General features: G+C 37.3%; 1 protein-coding gene and 1 long non-coding RNA gene across 2 annotated transcripts in view; one reads left to right on the forward strand and one right to left on the reverse strand.

Moving 5' to 3' along the window:
- Nucleotides 1-6,390: 6,390 nt before the first annotated feature.
- On the reverse strand, nt 6,391-16,610 carry LOC141431629 (uncharacterized). The gene is made up of 2 exons (XM_074092810.1): nt 16,381-16,610; nt 6,391-8,558 (listed from the first exon to the last, which is right to left on the reverse strand). Exon 2 carries the CDS (start codon nt 8,547-8,549, stop codon nt 7,446-7,448), a length of 1,104 nt encoding a protein of 367 aa, XP_073948911.1. The 5' UTR covers nt 8,550-8,558; nt 16,381-16,610; the 3' UTR covers nt 6,391-7,445.
- LOC141431631 (uncharacterized) overlaps nt 14,358-22,109 on the forward strand; it is a 62,281-nt gene continuing 54,529 nt past the window's right edge. Inside the window, exons 1-2 of the long non-coding RNA XR_012451737.1 lie at nt 14,358-14,458; nt 14,698-14,754. This is a non-coding gene — a long non-coding RNA (uncharacterized lncRNA). The remainder of the gene's footprint in view (nt 14,459-14,697; nt 14,755-22,109) is intronic.

A 22,109-nucleotide genomic window follows, 5' to 3' on the forward strand; every position in this document is an offset into this window, starting at 1 on the left:
AAAGTGAACATTAGTTGACAGTTGTTGCATATGGCAAGATGTTAGTCGTAAATAGTTCCAAGGATTCAAAAATAAACCTGCTTCACTCTCGCGCAGTCGGGTAAATATGTTATTTTAAAATATTACAAATTGGAATTGAGTCACTTTCTAAAGTTTGACGTCCGTCCATCCTACTCAAACTCAAATGCGTAATGTTAAATTATGTGCCAAAATAACCAAGATTATACCTATTATTAAGGAAAGACAATTGACGAGAACAGGAGGACGCCAATGAGGGTAGTCTAGTAGTTACAGAACCCAACCTCTTAGTATAAGGTTCTGAATTTGATTCCGTATTAAAAATAAAGTTAGTTCTCGAGTCTTCGATGTTTAATATATAGAAAGAAAGAAATAAATAAAAAAAGAAAATACATTTATTCACAACACAAGACAAAACAATAGTATTAAGTACAAATAAACAACACGTAGGAAAGTATGTGTCATTGCGGCTGTGAATCGGACACTGGCTCAGCATAATGCTGAAGCGTTAATAATAAACACCCCAGCGCTGATTTTCAGCCAGCACCGTTGGTGACCCTCGGACCGTTACAAAGATATACTACACAGTTTTATTACTATACATAAGACTACATAAATAGATAATTTGTAAACTATGAAACATAATTATTTATTTTATGGCTTTGAAAGACATTAACATTAGTACATAAACATAATTATTATAACTATTATACACTCACTTGCCAAATATATAACACCGTTAGGTACGCGAGCTAAATGGAAACATGAAATTAACAACCGGAACAAAAAAGAAGTATATAATTATCCGTTGCTAGTACCTACTCACAGTCACAGTACAAGCTTTGCTTGGTTTATGTATGTGAATTTGTCTTAATTGTCTATTTATTTATGTAGGACTATCTTTCCATAAATATTTTTCTGCCAGTCAGAGGGTGGGTCAGCATAGGTACAATCAGCAGCAGAAGTGGATGAGCGTTCACGGTGCTCAAGATGACACACACGTACACACGACTCTACTGACGGTAATAAGATAATGTTTAAATCACGATTAATTACCTACTCGTACTGCTGCTGCTGACTATACTAACCAAAAACAGGGAACAAATTTATTTATTTAGTTCTAACTACGCCTGACAAGAAAATAGACTGTCCATAACTCTAATAGTAAAGAGTACCACAGCATGTGATTCAAATGGTGACTGTATCTTTAATATTTCAGCTCTACCACGGTTCAAGGTAGCGCGGGCCCAGGAATAACTCGTGAGTAATTGTCTTAAAATAACACTGACTCTTAGTAGTTTACTTCAATCCAATGAAGTACGTTCGTCTGTCGACACTCAACTTTTGCCCTTCGTTTTACGAAATTTCGGACTAATCTTACTTACTTTTTTGAGACTGTCAATCCCATTTATCAGTTTGAGTACGTTCTTACAAACGACCACGTTTTGATCCGAAATACGTAGGCGCACCTCAACTGCAGAATTGTGAGTGACCCGTTTTTTAAATCTTAATATTCCTGCATCTCACAATAGTTTTATATCAAAACTAGCCAGTTGCCCGCGACTCCGTTTGGCATAGAAATCGTTTATCGTTACCCTGCGAGAATTTTAAATAAGAATAAGAAATCTTTATTTTGCATAAGTAACACGTAGTTACAAACATGTTGATTCTTAGATGAAAGAGAGAAAATATAAATTAAAAACTGCAATTTTCCGGGATAAAAACTTTCTTCCCCGGAACTCAAACTATGTGTGTACCAAATTTCATCTAAATCGGTTCAGCGGCTTAGACTGAATGACGTAATAAACAACTTGATGACGTAATAAACAAACAGACTTACAAACTTTTGCATTTATAATAGTAGTGGGATTCAAGTATTTCTATGACAGAGATAAGTCTGTAAATTCGTTTTTCCCACGTTTCTCCCCTCAGGCACGTTTTAGCCATAGCGGGTCATTGTATTTCTATGAGTTTCCAGAGATCTCTGTAAATTACGTATTCCCACGTTTCTCCACCATCAGGCTACTTTTGAACACCAACGGGGCAATTTTTACGTTCGGGCGAGCTGTCCATCTGGAGAACCTTAATGAAATAAATCCTAAGCTGATCATGTCTTATGTCCTGTACTATTGTCCGCCTTAAGACCTCCAGAGTACCTACATTAGAAATAAAACGATTTTCTGCTGTGGCAGAAATTTGCAGCGCACGAGTTAAAACTCTAATGTGGGCTGCGAGTTGTCATTATCAAGTAAGACACGTTATTCACTGTCATTCTATTAAAAAAACAACACGGGCGAAGCAGCTGAATACAATGCAGCTGTTGCCGTGTATTGAACTGATTCACTGATGACTATTACAAAATTATACATATATGTACACTATATAATATGTATAATGTGATTTTCACTCATAATTAAAATACCACAAACGGGAATTATCACGCTCAACATACGAGTAATTACCTCGACGTTTCGACGACATTATAGTGGCCGTGGTCGTTTCTACTCAAGAATGGTGCGTGAAGTGGTTGAAATAAATAAGTACAAAAATTTCAAGCGAGACGATCCATATAAGCTTTCATCTTCGTGGAATCCTGTTTTAAATAAGTGTAACACTAACAATGTCCGACCGTCCCTCCGAACATACATTCCGACGCCGAAACTAGTGTACTGATTTGATCAAATGTCAATTTTTTTCATTTTTTTTTTACAATAATTTGATTCTTCATTTTAACATCCTGCGTGACTTGGTCATTCATATCCCTTAGAGATTTGTTCAAATCTCTGTTTTGATCATTTACCGGCGACATGTCAATAACGATACAATACAAACCTTTGTTGATACTTCGAACGAACGTTATTAATGCGTTTGAAGGCATATTCCTAAATATAGTCCCACAACACAATTAAAACTATTTTTTTTAAATATTACCCTCAGTTTTGGCGCACTATCAAATCACGTACCTATATTATAAAAAATGTGTGACGCTACAAAATTATCGGTGCAATTAAAATTCGATATCTTGAGAAAATGAATTAGGTCATGTCATGTATATATCAATAGTACCTAAGTAAGTACGAGTTTCAAATTAAGTTAGACATAATTTTTTACCAGTTAATAAAAAAGGTTTCACAAGCGCAATGATTATTTCCTTTCCTATTATTTGTTCTCAAGTAGATTGATAACCAAGGGTGGAAAGTGACCCATTTCATCCGAGATATTTCGAGTAGTTCGAGGGGAAATGGGTAATTTCACCCGAGTTAGACACTACTTTTCATTTCGACTGTGAGGAAAGTAAAATACTACAAAAAAAATGAGAATAAAAATAAATTGAATTTACTTATATCCAACCTCCAACGGTACCTTTTCGACTAGGCCACTTGCCACAGTCGACTATAAAAAAAAATCGAATTGGGCACGACCAAGGAGCTTATAATACATAACTGGAGGTCGAACGCCGAACGAAGAAGTTTGACCTTTATAACTTATTTATATATTCCATCTCTTTCTTTCACATTTCACGAATGACTTCCATTCCATCTCTTTCTTAACCTAACTAAAGAAAGAGATGGAATATGTTCGTGACGTAATAAAGATCAAATTTCTTGTTATAAGCTCCCTGGTCACGACGTGCATCTAGGGCCATGCCGAAACGTGAAAAAAAAGTGTCATTTACGTAACTCCGTGGATAATCGAAAAATTAAAAAAAATGTATTTTCCACCCTAGAGATGAAAACGTAATTTTCCACCCGGCCATCTAAGTACCCATGAAAATTTAACTTTCCGAACAGGAGAGATGAAAAAATAAAAGTTCAATTGCATACCGTTTATCTGATCATTATAAAAAAGTTTCTAAAATTTTACCGCAACTTAAGTAATCGGTAATCGACGAGTTTTCGTAGCATCTTATTCTTATTACTCTACTTATGGCACGGTTTCCTAAACTGTGCGTCGCGACGCCCCAGGGCGTTACGGCGATCTCCCAAGGGTATCGCGAGGCAATAGGTCCCGACACAGGTTTCTAGAGCCAAGAAGAAGAAGGAAGAAGGGCGTCGCAAAACAATTCATCATCATCATCATTATCAGCCCACAGCAGTCCACTGCTAGACATAGGCCTCTTCCATGGCGCGCCACAACGCTCTGTCTTCAGCCCCTCGCATCCATCCGCCGTCAGCGATCCTCTTAAGGTCATCCGTCCACCGTGCCTCAGGACGCCCTACACTACGTTTTCCCGTCCGTGGTCTCCATTCGAGGACTCGTCTGCTCCACCGTTCATCGGTCCTGCGACAGACGTGGCTAGCCCAACTCCACTTCAACGAACAACAGCACCTGTAAAAGGAGTCGCAGTATTGAAAAGATTGAGAAACTCTGCTCTACTCTATGGCATTTAAATTATTTCAAGCGAAGAATGCTTTGACGTTTCTTTGGTCGAGTGGCGCCATACGTTGGCTAGAATGGAACGTTTGGAACGTGGGCGTCCCGCTGGTGGAGAATCTGGAGCAGGCAGTTACGATCGCCAAGTACTAGGATAGCATAAATTACGAAGAAATAAGCCTAGTTTATTTTAATTTCAACACCATCTAACGGTGAATAGCAGAACCATGTGCTTAATTTGTCGTTGTCTCTTTCTGTCTAATGCATATTATAATGATGTTAAAAAGAGTTGTCTAACATTTTATCAGTGTGAATTGTATGCCGCGCTTCTTATCAAGATATCAGTCAGACTAAGTAGTTTTTCCATTATTTGCTAGATGGCGTGACTATGATGTTATTTGATTTGATAGGTAGGAGCCAACTACTAATATACAGTCATTGTTTAGCACGAGTTTGTTTATCTTGGATATTTGTGCTTTGTCACTTGTTTGGGATTAAAACTACTACTGTTTTAAACACTGTGTTTTTCTATTTGGACTTAGTTTGATTGAGGTTGAGTGTCAAACGCTCGCCTTATAAAATTACCTCACACAGTATTATCTTATCCTATATCCTGTCAATCAATCGACCAAAATTAAGTATCTTATCTATTACTTTGCTAGTACCTACCTACTTTAAATACCCTGCAAAATTGTTACTTGAGTTTGACCAGCGAGTCATTGCTGCAAGGAAATGTGGCAAATTAAAAAAATCGGCGAAATGCAAGTCGGACCTCGCGCACCGAGGGTTTCAAACCAATTTTTAGGCAAGTACCCATGTCAAAATTAGGTTTAAGAGCCACGGTGCCACAGACAGACACACGTAGAGGTCAAACTTATAACACCCCACTTTTTGCGTCGGGAAGTTAAAAAACGTTTGCGTACTTATATTAACAGCAGAAGGTGGAAATAAGGTTCTCGAAGGAAATAAACCAGTATAGATAAAATTTAGTTATTATACCTACGCGGCAGCGTGTCCAGCCAAATTCAAAGAATGGCTCTCATTTCCTGTTTATGTTTTTAACCCCCGACGCAAAAAGAGGGGTGTTATAAGTTTGACCGCTATTTGTGTCTCTGTCTGTCTGTGGCACCGTAGCTCTTAAACTGGTGGACCGATTTGAATGAGGTTTTTTTTATATGAAATCAGGTTTTCTAGCGATGGTTCTAACACATGTTTATCAAAATCGTTTCAGCCGTTTTTGAGATATTTAACTTTGAAGTGACAAAGTCGGGGGTTTTCCAACTCTTTGTTGGTTAGGTTAGGTTATTCTTGTACGTTGTGATCAAAGTGGTACTTGGTCAAAAAAAGGTTGGGAAGCGTTGTTCTTGGGCCCTATAAAGTATAAAGTGTGGTGGTTCCTATCCTCTAGAAAAATAAAATAAAATACCGCATTCAAACGGTCCACCCGTTTAAAAGCTACGGTGCCACAGACAGACACACATAGCGGTCAAACTTATAACACCCCTCTTTTTGCGTCGGGGGTTAAAAATAAAGAGAACCAATTCGGAAATAAACTTTAATCAAAATCTGAATAACTTAGCTAACTTGCATTACTAATATCATTGTACTTAATGAAAACATATAATTTTCTTGACGCACGGCAATAAATCCGCCGCAAAATTTGAAAGCGTTCGCGGACCATATTATTATGACTCCTGCGGACCACTGGTTGGGAACCATTGCCCTAGAATGTCGTAGTGTAAGTACTTTACAGATCCTCAACCAACGAGGTCACGGCCACTCTGTCACAAGTGTTGCAAGAATTGCAAGAATTGCGATAAGTACGTAAATAACGCCAGCAAGATGGACGGACGATTTGGTGCGAGCGGCTGGGAAGGACTGGATGCGGAAAACTCAGGACCGCACAGAATGGTCTAAAATGGAAGAGACCTTTACTCAGCATTGCAATAGATCAAGGTTGAAGAAGAAGAGCAGAAGAGACGTAAATAAAACGACAAATTTACTACCATGTGCTTGTTTACTGTACTTTATTTACAAGAAAAGTTAACCAAGATCAACTTAAACGCTACATAAGTCTTTGGCACCTAACAGTCTACTATAAATAAATAACTTATTAAAATTATTGCACATCATTGAAAGTTATATACTTTGAAAGTATTATACTTTCATTTATAAATTATGCGAAACATTTAATGTACTAAATACCCATACAATGACTAGGTACGTTAAACGAAGCTTATTGCTTGAAACACGTATTCGGACTATATACATTTATTATATGAAAATACAGTCAAATCAATAATATTTTGGTGTCATTTTCGATGACTGCGTCGCATCTTATAATTAGGCAGATATATTAACTACAAACTATGTTTTTATATTTATTTATACAATCCAGCCGTTAGACTTATTAAAATAATTAAGGTAAAATAATAAATATATTTTTATCTATGTACTCGTATGAATGTATAACCGTACATATAGTCAAAATACCACAAACGGGACTTATCACACGAGTAAACTGAAGTGTGGGTGCTGCTAGGCAGACTTGACACCCCACACTTCAGTCTACTCGTGACCACGGCCACTGTAATGTGGTCGAAACGTCGAGGTAAATATTACTCGTGTGTTTTAGCGCGATAAGTCCCGTTTGTGGTATTTTTACTACGAGTGAAAATCACGAAAGTTTAAAACGTTATACCCGTATATAGTAAACTGACTAGAATAAAATGTTAAAGATCCTTTCTCCAGTCCGTGCTAGCTATACTACTGTACCTTATGTTGTTTTGCTCATGAATAAGGGCTTTCGAACATTTTGGGATTCCTTTAGCACAGGAGGCTTTAGTTAACTACTTTTGTGCGCGTATAACTTTCATACAACGACATACCTACGACTAAATATTTACACAATAAAAACAATAAGAGCAAATGAAAGTGGTCGTTTTCCCAGCTGTCAACTATGCCTGATGGACCTAGAAACCCACGAGAACCACAGACGACATTTTTCCAGTACATTTCTTACTGCACTGGATCAATGATGTCGCTCAAAATATTTACACCAAATCGTACCCTTCGTTAAAACTTGGCTCAACATCACTGTCGAATGCCGACGCCTGTTTCTCACAGGAATCTTTCTGAGCCAACAGCCTGTCACACTCATTCAACCTTCCATGCAACACGTCATACACATGTGTCATGGATGCCACCTTCTCCTTACATGACGGATCAGTCTCTATAGCAAATAGTCTGGAATCCAGCAATTTGATAGCAGCTACTATATAGTTCCTCAGCGTTTTGGTTTTGTGTTCGCTGCTTATATGCTCCAAAAATGCACAGACTTGCCTCTCACCACATAATAGAACATCTACGTCATACGCCAACGGGGAATGCTGTCGGTGAAGATATGCTATAAGTCTCTTGGCGTATCTCCGGTAGGTTCTATACGCTTTCCGTTTCCTTGCGCCTAGCGTTCTTCCCATTGTCATGGATTTTTTCATATCGTCGATCACTGCTTTGTAACCGGCATCAGTTTTGGAGTCAAATATGTCTTGTAGACGTGTTTCTACTGGTTGGAGTTCATATGGTGCTGGTGAGGGTGGGAGAGAGGGCGACGAAGGGGGTGGCGAAGGTGGTAGTGGATTTGTTCTAGTGTTAGTGTTTTCTTCCTCACTGGATTCGCTTGAAGCCTGTTCTGCTTGAGTTGTTTCTGGAACTGTGTATGGTCGAGCGCGGGTCCTGGTCCGTTGGACCCTGGTAGGTCTTGGAGCTGTTCTAGCATTGTACGCCGTTAGTACATTTGCGTCTTGTTCCGTCAACGGGCGAGCTCGCTGCGTGGCTGCTAACGGGATTATCCGTATTTTCACGAGCGCATAGCTTTGATGAATCTTGGTTCTGATTCGTGGATCATCGTAATCGCTTCCCCATAAGTCTCTTATAGCTGATTCTTTGAGGTATCGTACTTGGCAAAGTTCTCCGTTGAAGAATCGTTTTCGCTGTTGCTCGTTGAGTGCATCTCGCTCGGCGCCTGTTAGACCATGGATCTTAGTGAGATGATCTGGCAGTTTCCCGTAGGTGAACCGTGCGCAGTTCTCGATGGGGCATGGTATGTTCGCGTGGTTTTGTTTTTTCGTCCGAGCAGGGGCCGGTCGGGCAGCCATTTTGGATAACTGTAACAATTAATAATTATATTATATCAATATTATTTTGTTGGATCCATAGAGAGGCTATGGAGAGGCTGTGGTTACTGATTTTTGCAGTGAAATGAAATAAAATAGCAATAAATATTTGGTAAATATAATCCTGCAATAATATTGGTCTAAAACAGAGTCCAAGAAGATATAAATAGGTACCGACGACATTGTAAAGGAATGCGCATAAGTACAAAGTTGTATGAAAAGTGATCTGTTAAAAACAAAGAACAATAGCCCTGTTGGTTTCTAACTTGCTAGTACATACCTAGATAAACTATTTATTGATCTTGACCACTTTTCATCACGTATTCAATTATCTTCTTTACAAATAGAGCCATTAGAATCCTAGAAAACCGAAGCGTTTTCAAGTCCAGTTAATTTATTTAGAGGGTGTTTATTGACGCGAGGGAGGCTGTCCGAGTATAATAATTGTGTTGACGGAGGCCCGGGGCTATTTGTGAAGCACCCTGCCTCTTGTCCTCCGCTTAATTTATTGAAAACAATACGGTCTTGCGATGGTCCGTGAGTCAATGTCTGTGGAGTGTTTATGGTGTCCTCGTGGAGTTGTTTTAGGGACATCGGCCACCTCAACCGGCGGAATGGATACCTATAGTTATGTAATGACTATCTGCTCTGTGGACCTAGCTTTTGTCACGGACGTAAATCATATATCTCTTCCTGATTAATATGCGTGTGCAAAAGTGATAGTTGCAAAACCTATCGTGTTACGAGTACAAGTTACGCCTGGACCACAGCACCAAACTGCCACAGCAGCAAACTGGACGCCAGCGAGTAGCAGGGTCTCTGTTCAATACGTGTGCGCTGAGTGTCTTTGCCCACGCAATGTACAGAGAAGACACTCGTCAGTCCTCTGCACACTGGCGTCCAATCCACGGTTTTACAGAGTAATCGCTGGCACCTTTGCCTGGCGCGTGTGCCGTGCGTATTTGGGGCCGAGCTGCTGGGAAGGCTCTCTGTTAGAGTGTATTGCATCATTTTGTAATTTTTGCTGTAACTACTTAATTGACGTTGTGACAGTATTACTGAAAGGAAGAAAAAGTGCATGGATTGCACAAGTGCAAAACGTATGAGGTTTTCATTATAGTAGGCACTGTACCAAGTAACTTAAACTTCAACGTCGGGATCCATTACTGGAAATTTTTGACTTCGTCACGATTTTGAATGGATCTTGGCTATTAAAATTTAAGTGCTTATCATAGTTCTAGACTACCTACTAGATTTGTTTTTCTCTTATTAGTTTTTTTTAAGTGTTTTGACAAATTGAGAGTCGGATTTTTTTTCATAAGTATAATTGTCGTTGCATGGTTGAGTTTAGATTTTAAATAATAGACAGTCTAATAAAATAATAACATGAAACAATAGCAAGATGCGGACCACAGGATCCCGAGAGGATCGTTTAATTTATATTATTTATAATCGCGGGCGGCCAAGACGACGGAACACAAGCTAATTTCCAAAATAAATATTAGCTCAATCAGACCCGCCCTCTACTCGCCTATGGTACCCTAGTCATTGTTTCATTCCGCATTCACAAACTCCTAATAAATTTGGCCAAGAAAGCTTCGAAGGGAGTTTGATTGGTTTTCTCTTAAAATAACTTATAGAATTAGTCATTATTCTTAACAATAACAATGCAAGTTTTTCATTTAAAAGCCAAATTGTCTTATATCCAAAATTTTGACAAGTTTTCCGGGCTCCGGATATACCTATGGGACGGTAGATAAATGGAAATCTTGACGAAAGATGCAGATGGTGGTTTAAAAAAGACAAAATTTAATTGGTGAGTACTGTACCTAATGTGCTAAAAAACCTATGGCGAGAGAGGCGAAAATTATTTATTATACATTAAAATGTGTAGTATTTCTATTTCTTTTATTATTAGTTCTGTGAATATAAAGGTAATTAACCGCCAATCACTGGATGTCCCTTTATATGTAGTCGAAGCAACAAGAACCGTTCTAAAACCAAGCCAACCTAAACTTTGCACAGAGCTAATTAAAGAATAGATCTGAATATTTGATTAAAACAAAGCCAGAGGGTAATAAGCGTTCGTGGCGCGGATTTATAATTCACGGCTTAAACAATTGAATCTGCTACGATACCTGTTATTAAATATGCAAATTAGTTATTTATTCAAGCCCGCCACTTCTAAAGGGGAATTTTCCCTTAATATTTCCTTGACACTGTCGTAAAGATTAGCATACACAGGTTGGATAATCTACAGTTTATTTGTGTTCTATTTTATTATGACTGTAGCTTTCAGAGAAACCAATTAGAATTTATCCTTTCTTTTCTTTCAATTAACATGCTCAGCTTAGTTCTGACAAAATTATTGAAACTAATAGGTTCCATCCAGAACAAAAATATATAGTTTTTTTTTCATTAAGTCGCAATAATTGCTAAAGTTTGTTAAGGTTTAGCCACAGGGTTTAGCTGTATTTTATTGTATTGTGCCTGGGCGATCGAGCTTTGCTCGGAGCTTTTTAATAATGTTTTTTGTTAAAGATGCGATCTAATTGAGCTTTGAAAGTAAAACGTGAATTGAATAAATAAATAAATATTATGGGTACTAGGCAACGGACAAAGATACTTAAACAGATATGAAATTCTTAATGCAAAATTTTCATACAAATATCTGCCCCGACCGGAGATCGAACCTGGGACCTCAAGCTTCGTAGTCATCAGGTTCTCTAACCACTGGGTTGTTCGGTGAATATATAAATAAAAAGAAACGTAAATAATATAAAATTTATTCAAAGTTAATCATTTTTCATACCGCTGATTATGAAATAGATGGTGTAAAAACAGTAGACAACGGAATTAATAGAATACAGTTTAGAAAGATAGTCAATTTATTTCTGATATTAGCTACACATGTCCTATGTTTTCTTTAAAACAATAAAGTATATCTTAATTAGCAGCAGCGTTTCCACCCCAAGGGCAAGGGGTGCTGGAATAGGTATTGTAAACAACTGCAGAATGCAACGGTTATACTTCGACAGGGCGATGCGTGTTGCGTTTGTTTATCGAAAATACAAACTGAAATTAGATGCATAGAAAAACCAGAAAAATAAGACCAGTGCTGGGAATCGAACCCAGGTCCTCGGCATTCCGTGCCACGTGCTATACCACTACACCACCACTGGACAGTGATACAGACACGAATTTCTCCTATGCACCACATATCTCAGCTTGTTTGTTTTCTTATTTAGTCACTTAAGCAGCGACACTAGCGACATCTATGCTGTAGCCCTCGTCGAGAAACTTGCAGCACCCCATTGGAACTAACCGCTCACCGGACAAGAGATGTAGTTATTAAGCAATCAAATTCAGATTGTTTTTTGGAATCTTTTTGTATTTTTTATTTCAATTCTATTTTTTTTTAGGTTTACGGTCATCCCGTAAAACCCATATCGAAAATACAAACTGTTTAGATGTCCGTACTCAGAACCCGTCATGTATGAACCGATTTGAAAATATTTTTTTCTTTCGTCTAGGAATGCTTTCAATTAGGTCCCATAAGCACCAAATCAGGATCTGATCATTGAATCCTAGGGAAATCGAGGGAACTCTTCAAATATTGTAGGAACGCCTATGATAATTTCATTATATTTAGGAGTAACTCGTGCATTTGCTCTTGAAAATCATCATTTGGTGAAGTGGAACTGATGATGAAGACAATTTAAAATTTGACCAATGGAGCGACTACTCAATAACAAGTAATTCACGGGTTGAATTTCAATTACTTTAACGCATTTAAGCTCATCGTAATTCATAAGGTGAAATGGAACGGGCGATGTGATGAAGCACCAGGACTCCTCAATAATGAACGTCTCTGAATCGGAAAAAGCAATTTTTCGTAAAAGGTAACTAGCAGATGACATTAAACTGTTGTATCTTAGATCTTTTACACCAAAAAGCGTGAAAACATTTTTTTAACAAAAATAGAGCCGACTACAGAAAACCATGAAAATAATTTTCTACCAGTCTGAAGTCGGTGCCTCAGCACGAACCAGCAGGAGTGATTGAAGCCCAATATACTCGTAGAGTTGTAGGTGAGGTGGACGATTATAGGTCCACCTCTGCTGGCTCGTGCTGAGGCACCGACTTCAGACTGGTAGAAAATTATTTTCATGGTTTTTTGTTTTCGGTTCTACTATATTTTGTTAAAAAATATATTATTTGAATTTTTCATCTAATACATAAATCGTATCAAAAAATTGCATGTTCTGTTGATTCAGTAATTCTACTTGATTTTTAACTCTACACTCATAATTTGAACCTGTCAGTTGCGCTTTCGGTGTTTTTAGAAAAAAAAAACAAACTCATAGAAAAACGGCCAGTGTTAAATTATCTAAATCGTATGCAATGCAACCTTACTAAAACATTTAGGTTCCGTTTCCATCATATTGAGGATGTTTTGCGAGGAATATGTTTTTCATGAAGCAATAGAAACGATTAATTTACCTAACCTCGCAATTTACCTTACCTAACTTTCGCAGGTCCTTGTGCAAGGTCCGCCCGGATTGCTACCACCATCTTGCTCGCTAATCCTGCCGTGAAGCAGCAGTGCTTGCACTGTTGTGTTTCGGCGTGGACAGTAAGACAGCCGGTGAAATTACTGGCACTTGAGGTATCCCATCTTAGGCCTCTAGGTTGGCAACGCATCTGCAGTACCCCTGGTGTTGCAGATGTTTATGGGCGGTGGTGATCTCTTACCATCAGGAGACCCACTTGCTCGTTTGCCATCCAGTCGAATAAAATAAAAAAAAACCTCCCTTCGCTCAGCTGTTCACTCTAGCGGCCTGCAAAGAGATTTTATACAACTTTGCAGGCCGCTGGCCGGCAATACGACCGTCTTTTGTTTCATTCAACGCGCGCTCTGCGACACGGCACTGCCTACGCCGAGCAGCACCCGCAGCCGCCGCGCCAGCAGCCAGCGCGACACGCGCGCACACAACAGGGCGACCAGACTAGGGTCCCGCCAACTTGATTTCTTGTTTTTTATTTTTATTTTATTTCATGTCATGTTTGAGAAAAGCACTATATAAGCCTCGGCCGGAACGTGGGATATCTGCTTGGCCGGCAACCCCCTACTTCCCGGCCTCTACAGTAATATACTATTTCTATTCTACTCTCAATTCTGAACAAACTAGGTACGAGTACTTGCAGGTTTTCAGTTATTTAATTTAATTATCGCCTTGTATATAATTAGCCACAACGGCCCGTTGGTCCGATGACGAATTTATTTACGGTATATGAAATTACATCACAAGTTTTCAATATGAAATAAATGACATGCAATAATTACAGATTTATGACTTAGCCAAGCCATATTTTTTAAACTAAGATGTAGGGTTAATAAAGTCAGGGCTTTGGAGCCTTTTTTGGGATTTGATAACTTTTTTACAGCGAGAGCATTACGGGCTTGAGAGTCATCTAGGTACATAGATGTCAATCTTAAGAGTCTTAGCTCTTCGTTTTCACATTAAAAAAAATGATTTTAACGGACACGTAAATATGCGGTCTATGTGCAAAATAAACTCTCTCTCTCACACTCTCTTCTCTTTTCCGTACATCAGGGTTAATAAAGTTATAAAAACTCTATGAAGGTAGTAAATAAAACATAGAAATCGTATCAACCATCATCAGAATCATCTTTGACCAGCTAGAATCTCTTGTCCATGGACATTAGCAAAAAAGAAAAAATATTTGACGCATGCCCATTGTGAAAAAGTGCGCGTTTTCATAAATCGTAATTTTAATTAAATAATCCATGCTTACTTTGTGTAGTGAAGAAAGTTCAGGGTTAGTGATACCGTGAGATTCATCGAAGAAATTATAGGACATAAAAGGTAAGTTCGTATTCCATTAATTGCTACTTTTTATATTAAAAGTCGGTTGAAAATAGTAGTAGAGGGGCGGTAATATTGCTTGAAAAGCCTCGCCCTGTTTTTATTTGTAATTTGAGAATGTTACGTGCATTTCAGTCAACTTGACTAATCGATTGGAGATTTCTCCACTCCATTTCGGCTTCAATGGTAGCATAATCTTTATAGGTTTGTTAGTGTAATTGTTTTTTTGTTGTTTACAGCATTTCATACTCGTTGAGGCGCAGTGTGAGGAAGGACTCCATCGTCGGATTTTAATGGTACATTTTAACGTTTCAGGCGCTAGACGAAGTGAAAAATTGGAACTTCGTATCATGCCGTCCCGCTAACGCTTATATTATTAAATCCGAGAGTGATAGGGACGGTACGATACGAACTTCGATTTTCGAATTTCGTTGTAGCCCCTCACCCCTCAGAGCAAGATGCACTAAACGCAAAATATGCGTATTGTAGATTTTGCTGTTGGATACGTTTCGCGTGTAGCTGCACATTTTGCGTTTTGCGCATTTTGCTCCGAAGCGCATTTTTATTTATCTTATCCATGTTTTACTACGTCTTACGAAGTACTGATCAAATCGAAGTGCGAAAATGAGAGTAAAATGTGGTTTGAAATTGTAAGTTGGTATACTCTTGTCGTGATAATTATGTACCAAGTTTTCATGGTAATATTGATGACAACGGAAATGAAAATAATGTTTTAAAATGACTTATTTAGCTTGTTTAAAAACGTATAATTTGACTAAACCTCAGGCTTGCCATCTTTGCTAGTATTATCACTAAAGAAAATATTCAATGTCTTATTTTATCATTAAAAAAAATATTCAAATCCCCGTAGGATAAAGGATATCCGATTATTAATTCTAGTCTTCTAATATGATGTAAGCAAAATTTCATAACAATCATAAGTACCTAGTTAGGCGTGAAAGCGAAACAAACAAACTCACTTTCGCATTTATAATACATAATATAATTTGTTGCAAGAATTTTAACAAACCAATAAACAATTTTTTTTAACAAAAAATGTAACCGACTTAAAAAATCTTGAAAATAATTTTCCACTAGTTTGAATTCGGTGCCTCAGCACGAGCCAGCAGGAGTGGAACTATTAGTCGTCTACCTAACCTACATACTATATATATATTAGGCTTCAATCACTCCTGCTGAGGCACAGACTTCAAAGTAGTAGAAAATTATTTTCATGGTTTTTGAAGTCGGTTCCATTTTTTGTAATTTTTTTTTCATAGAGTTTAGTGATTTGTAGCCAAAGTGCATCTCACAACGATTCCATTAAGCACAAACACATCATTCATATAGCTATATCATTTTATAACATAATACCGGTACACGGTCTTTTTATCAGGGTCCAGTTCACCAAATGATACTTTCTGAATGTCAATACTTGACTTGATGTTAAAAATGCCAAAATCGCTATAGGTGTGTTGCCCTCGATTTCTGTAAGATCCCATCATCAGGTCCTGACTTGGTGTCAATGGGACCACTTCAGAAGTATGTCCTTTAGAACTAAAAAAAATATTTTGAAATTCGGCCCACAATTGGCGGAGTTATCGCGTAACAAACATACAAAAAAACATACACTCGAATTGAGAACCTGCTCCTTTTTTGAAGTCAGTTAAAAATAAACAACAATAAATAAATAACAACAATAAACAATAAATTTAATGTAATTTGTGTGATTTGATTTTATGACATTATGTAATTAAGTAAGAATATTCATATTAGCATTAATCCTAGAGTAATTTAAGGATAAGTTGTTGCTTTGCCCTAGCAGGGTCCATGTAGCACTGTAATATTTATTTGCCATCTTATAATACCATGGCTGCAATGAATAAATAAATAAATAAATAATAAAACTGGTAGGTACTTACCAAAAACTTGCAGTGCAACTCCCAGACAACGCCACGCGCCTTGTTGACGAGAGTAAACACGTTGTTGTTGTTTATGTTTTCCTGGTACTCGCTGCTACGTGCACTCGCCGACACTCTCGTCACTCAACTGCCGTTACGTAACAAAATCCTGGCGATTCCTTGTGCGATTTCCACGCATTTTCTCACAAAAGCAACCATTTTCCAAAGATCTGCCACCCCTCCCTTTATGTACACCTTTAACTTCCACGATGGGGGAGAAGTTCCTAGTTATAGAGCTCTACTCGCAATGGTTTGAAAATTGTCTGGCGAACCTGTCGTGAGAGTTCGGGAAACTTCGTGTGTCCTCGTGATATGGCTCCGCCCCCTTGAGTAGCTTTTCTCGACTAGGAATATGCAGCGCACCTTTGTCAGTTTAATTTGTGAGGTTTTTGGTGATAACTTGCAATTTAAGTTAAATAATAAATAACTAAGTAGGTAAGTAATTCATAATTTGCAAAATATCATTCAAAGTGGGAGTTAGTACATAATTTTTTTTTGACAAGACTAACCAACCATTCAGCTTTGTAATTAATTATGTCCCGTAATCACGCTAATCAAGATGTGGGTCTGTTAAAGACATTTGTATTTTCGTATCAATATTTCATAATTTACATTGCCTTCGAAATTCATAATTTTGAATCAGTCTGAAGTGACTGACGACTTCCACGATTTCAAAAATCAATTTCCGCCTAGTGAAACAGGGATCAATCGGTAGTTAATTTGGTGCTTATTTTTGAAACACGATTTTGTACTTTCGAGTGGAAAAATACGGACTTATCTGACCATTTAAACAGAGTACCATGGACTCTTATTCCGACGTAATAAGGCCGTGGTAGTATATTTTTGAGTGGTTCGAAAAGATATATACTTTTTGCACGTGACTGTAATTCACTTAGAAACAATATACTTAATCAAAGTCTAGTATTCGAATTTGATCAATTCTTTTGATGAGGTGATATTTGCCAAGGTTTGATATCTAGTTCCGATAACAATGCAAGAATGAAATACGTCGGCAAAATATAAAATTGTACTCTTATTTATAGGGATCACTATGTTGTTTATCCATTTTGGTCTGACGTGCATTTAAAGGGTTAATCCTATGGAAACCAATGGGTGGTGGTTTTGGTCTAACGATCGGAACACAGAATTAATAATAAAGATTCCACTGGATTCGGATGTTAAATTTTTAACATTAATTTATGACTCGCAATGCGGCAGTTATTGAAAAAAATCAAGAAATAATCGACTAACGTAAATAAGTAACCTAACCATAAAAAATATTTTTTAACACAAGCTTTTTTTTGCCAACTCTACTTTTTGTTGACTGTACTTACATTGTAACCCAAACTACATTTGCATTTCAAATTTTCAATTCGATGCTATTAACCGTTGAAGAGTTCCGTCCTGAGGAGAAGATCCTGGCTGGACTACCAGGATGTCAGTACTAGATTATTGTATTGTCACGCGATTTACATAAGTATTCCAAAGTTCAAGTCAATCTACAATACTGTAAGTTGGTTAAATTTAGCTCGCAAGATTACAGACAGGCAGACAGACATACAACGGGAGAGATGAAAACTAAATAAAAGCTTGTAATAATAATTTTCGAACCTGTTCTCCCAATTTCACGAGAATCGGTTGAGAAATACGACCACAGGAGAACAGTCTAATATCCGCCGGATAAAGCAATTTTTGCCCCAGCTGAAACTGAGACGCTTCGCTCGCTCGGTGTTGTATTTCAGACCATAATTACAGCACGGTCATTTATTTATTTACCTATCAATAAAAAAATATAGCATTACAATTAAATAAACCAATGCGTCTTAAAATTTCGTTATATGTACAATTGTACATATGCAAAAATACATACAAAAAATACAACTATAATAAGATTGGTTTTTTGGAATCTTTTTGTATTTTTATTTCAATTCCAAATTTTTACTTTTACGGTCATCCCGTAAAACCTAAATTGAAAATACAAACTGAAATATAGATGCACAGAAAAACCAGAAAAATAAGACCATCACTGGGAATCGAACCCAGGTCCTCGGTCCCAGGTTCTGGTTTTTCTGTGCATGTATATTTCAGTTTGTATTTTCAATTTACAACTATAATAACTAATTAGAGTTTTTTGAATGTCGTCTTCATCGCTAAACTAAAATGTCGTAACACCACAGCCTTTGGCCAGAAGTTGGAGCGCAGTAACATCTGCTGGTGCTTGACAGGCACTTGTCATCATCCTCTATTCATGGGACTTCGGTTTTTTTAACAGTCTGCCAGCACGCTAGAGCATTGCAGAAACATTGAAATGTTTGGTGGACATCGGGGGTACCCCACTATAACTAAAGAATCTATGAGTATAGCGAGGCTGTAACGATTTCCGCCTTGGATATATGCGATGTGCAGAGAGTGACATAGGCTACTTGTTATCCCGGAAAAAATGCACAGTTTCCGAGGAAACAGTGCGCGAGTGGGCGAAGCCGACCAGATTTTCGGAGCGATCCGAGGTAGCTCTAAAATCGGATGACGGAAATCGGATCTAGTGCATAAACTACCATAAAAAAAGTTTGATGACTACTCCGGTTTGTACTTATTTTCACGGATTCGGATCGGATTCGAATCGGACGTAGTGCAAAACCTTTCTAAAAGTGAAACACTGCCAAGAGCGGCCGATATTTGTTTCACTTCACGAGGGTGACGATATGTGCATACGGATTCAAAGTTGAGGTAATTTTTTTTATTCGTCTGGATTGCAAACGAGCAAGTGGGTCCCACACACAGACCACCAGAGGTATTGCAGATGCGTTGCCAACCTAGATGCCTAAGATGGGATACCTCAAGTGCCAGTAATTTTACCGGCTGTCTTACTCTCCACGCCGAAACACAACAGTGCCAACGAGTGAGCAAAGCTTGCCAGGTTTCCTGGACGGAAAAAAATGGAATGCTATAACGTTCTTCCATAAAACGTCATGGCATTTCTTCTCTTTTTCGATGTGCGGAAATAGTTTAGTTCTTATCTTAGTTAGCTTAAAGTCGAGTCGAGTTAGCCTGTAGTTTTCTTTGGAAATCTTAGTGTACGGACATTAGAAATTTTGATATAAGTCTTCTTAACAATTATTCTTGTGACTTCTTTTTGATTTTTTTTATATTTCTGGCGGATAGCGTTGATGTTCCGTCACTTTCGGAAAGCAAAGATGAAAATCCTTAAATAACTTTTATATTTCTTATATTTTATAACCATTTGTGATTGTTTGGCATTTTTATTGAATTTATTTATTTTATTTTAATCGGAACCCCAACAGCTTAAATTAACTATGACTGTTTGCTTACAAAACATGTAACAAAAAAGCCAATTAAAGGTTTTCACACATAGGACGAGAGAAGATATGAAGAGATTAGCACAAAAAATGGGAAACAAAAGAAAAAAAAAAAAAAACAAAAAATATTTGAACAAAAAAATCAAAGAGACGACGAAGACACGGAATGTGGAGCATAGAAATTGGATGCTACCTATACAGTTTCTCAATGCAGCAGGTTTTGTACGTAATAATTAAAAATAAATGTAATTTATCTACTGCGCATTGGTATCAACTGCAATGCAATAAATTTAGATTGATAAATAAGTAAATAATAAATAAATAAACTATCGCATTGAGAAATATGACTTGAAGGCACATGATAAAAATAGTGTAAATACAGAAGATTCTCTGCTAACTGCAGGTTCATCTTTCTAAGGGCAAATATTTTTAATGATGATGGAATAAGGCTCAGACTATTATATTTCGAAGTGACAATAATGAATCAGTACCGTACCTATTATAGTTTCAGACAGTTCTTTCAAGTGCAAGTAGTACCCCATTACTCCATTACAGAGTAACCTTTACTTTGCCCATTTATAGAACAATTTTAATATCCGCATTTAACCACGCCCATTGGCTGGGCGTGCCTTCCGCCACCACGCCCACCGCCTCCTCCATTACTTGTGCCTTAGCTTTCTCACATCCTCTTTGGAGACAATGTGTAATACCACCGATTTGGAAAGAGCACCTCTGAGAAGAAATATGATGAACAATGAGGGTTGCATGACTTGGCTGGGTTATACGATATGGCGATTCCGATATCGATTCCGAAGTTTCTAGACGATTGATCAAATTGTATGGATTTGTGTAATTTTGCTGACAGGCGGAATATGTAAAAACGAGGTATACTTTGTGTTGCACTTGTTTAAATTCACTCTAGAACTGCCAGAATTTTGAGAATAAAGTCAACCTTGCAAAACTCATTGTGTGTATTTGGTTTTCAATTTTTAACCTCAAGTCAAGTCGTCAAATTATCAAGTCAAAATATTTTTGTTCAATTTAGGCTTTAACAAGCACTTAGGAATGTCAAAAAAAATCTACCACCGGTTCGGAAGACCTTTGTTGAGAAGAATCCGGCAAGAAACTCAACGAGGTATATATATATATTTAAACAAATTTAAAATATTATTTAAATAATATCTATACATCACAAGCATTTAACACACCTTCATTTTTAACACAGTAGATGCGATATATGAAGTAAGGGATCGCCAATACGGATCGGAATTATTAATTGGATATCATTAATTTTATAATAAGCCTTAGATATGAATGACTTCCTGACAATCGATTTGAATTTTGTATTGGTTTCATTGGTAATATTTTTTGGAATTTTATTATATTTTTTTTATTATATAACCTCTAATATATAATTACAATATTATCTCACTTAAGAAAAATAAAAAATCAGAAAAAGAAATTGAAATGAACGAAATCTATTAGATCCAGCAGTTGAATTAAAACTTCGGGATTTAACTAAATTCCCAAAGCAAAGTAAGCCAAAATCGCTTATAACGACATTGAAAGGAACGGAAATATTTGGTCCTACATGTTTGGTCGTTATAACCAGTGTTACTTTGGTATATGTATAAGATTGTGTCGAGATATTTTTGGTCGTTATAACTGATGTCGCTATAAACGGTTTTGACTGTAAATTGTTTTAGTTCATTGATATGGACTTCCGCAAAGGAATGATTCAATAAATAATGTGTTATGTTTCTGAGATGAAGCCTATGCCCAGCAGTGGGACCTATATGGGCTCGGATTTATCCCGACCGCGCTACAGTATTGTGATAAAAAGTAGTAGTATCTTCACACCAAATTTTATCCAAATCCGTCCTGCCGTTTTAACGCGAAGTGACGTTACATAATTATACAGGGAGTCTCCGACGATGGGGCTTTAATTTCAAGGTTCGACGATGATGAAGCATGCGTCACGGCAAGGATTCACGAGGACCCAGCTTCGATTCCTGGCCCCAGCCTTTCTTTTTTCTCTTTTTTAACGTGTTCTAGTTACAGTACATTTGAGAAAAAAAAACAATCGTGTTTTTTGAAAAACATCTGTACATAAAGTTGCAATTGTATTTTTTTTTCAAAAACTGCATACTCGGGAAAATATTCAATTTATTCTGTTTTCATATTGTTTGTATGGTTACTTTTAACGGTATGTTTACACTTGGCTGTACCAACATCATTAATCAGCCAATAATACGCAACTTAAAAACACGCGGTGTTGAAACGAATCTTTCCACGTGCAGCATTGTATGGATACGACACTTAACTACAATATTTTTACTTTGTTTCTCCTCTATTAAAGCAAAACAGATTTTG

This window comes from Choristoneura fumiferana, chromosome 10, assembly GCF_025370935.1.
Source record: "Choristoneura fumiferana chromosome 10, NRCan_CFum_1, whole genome shotgun sequence".
In the NCBI taxonomy this organism is placed as follows: Eukaryota; Metazoa; Arthropoda; class Insecta; order Lepidoptera; family Tortricidae; genus Choristoneura; species Choristoneura fumiferana.

Bases quoted from the DNA above. Each gene is read 5' to 3' on its own strand.
- LOC141431629 (XM_074092810.1), bottom strand. From the start codon at position 8,549: ATGGCTGCCCGACCGGCCCCTGCTCGGACGAAAAAACAAAACCACGCG.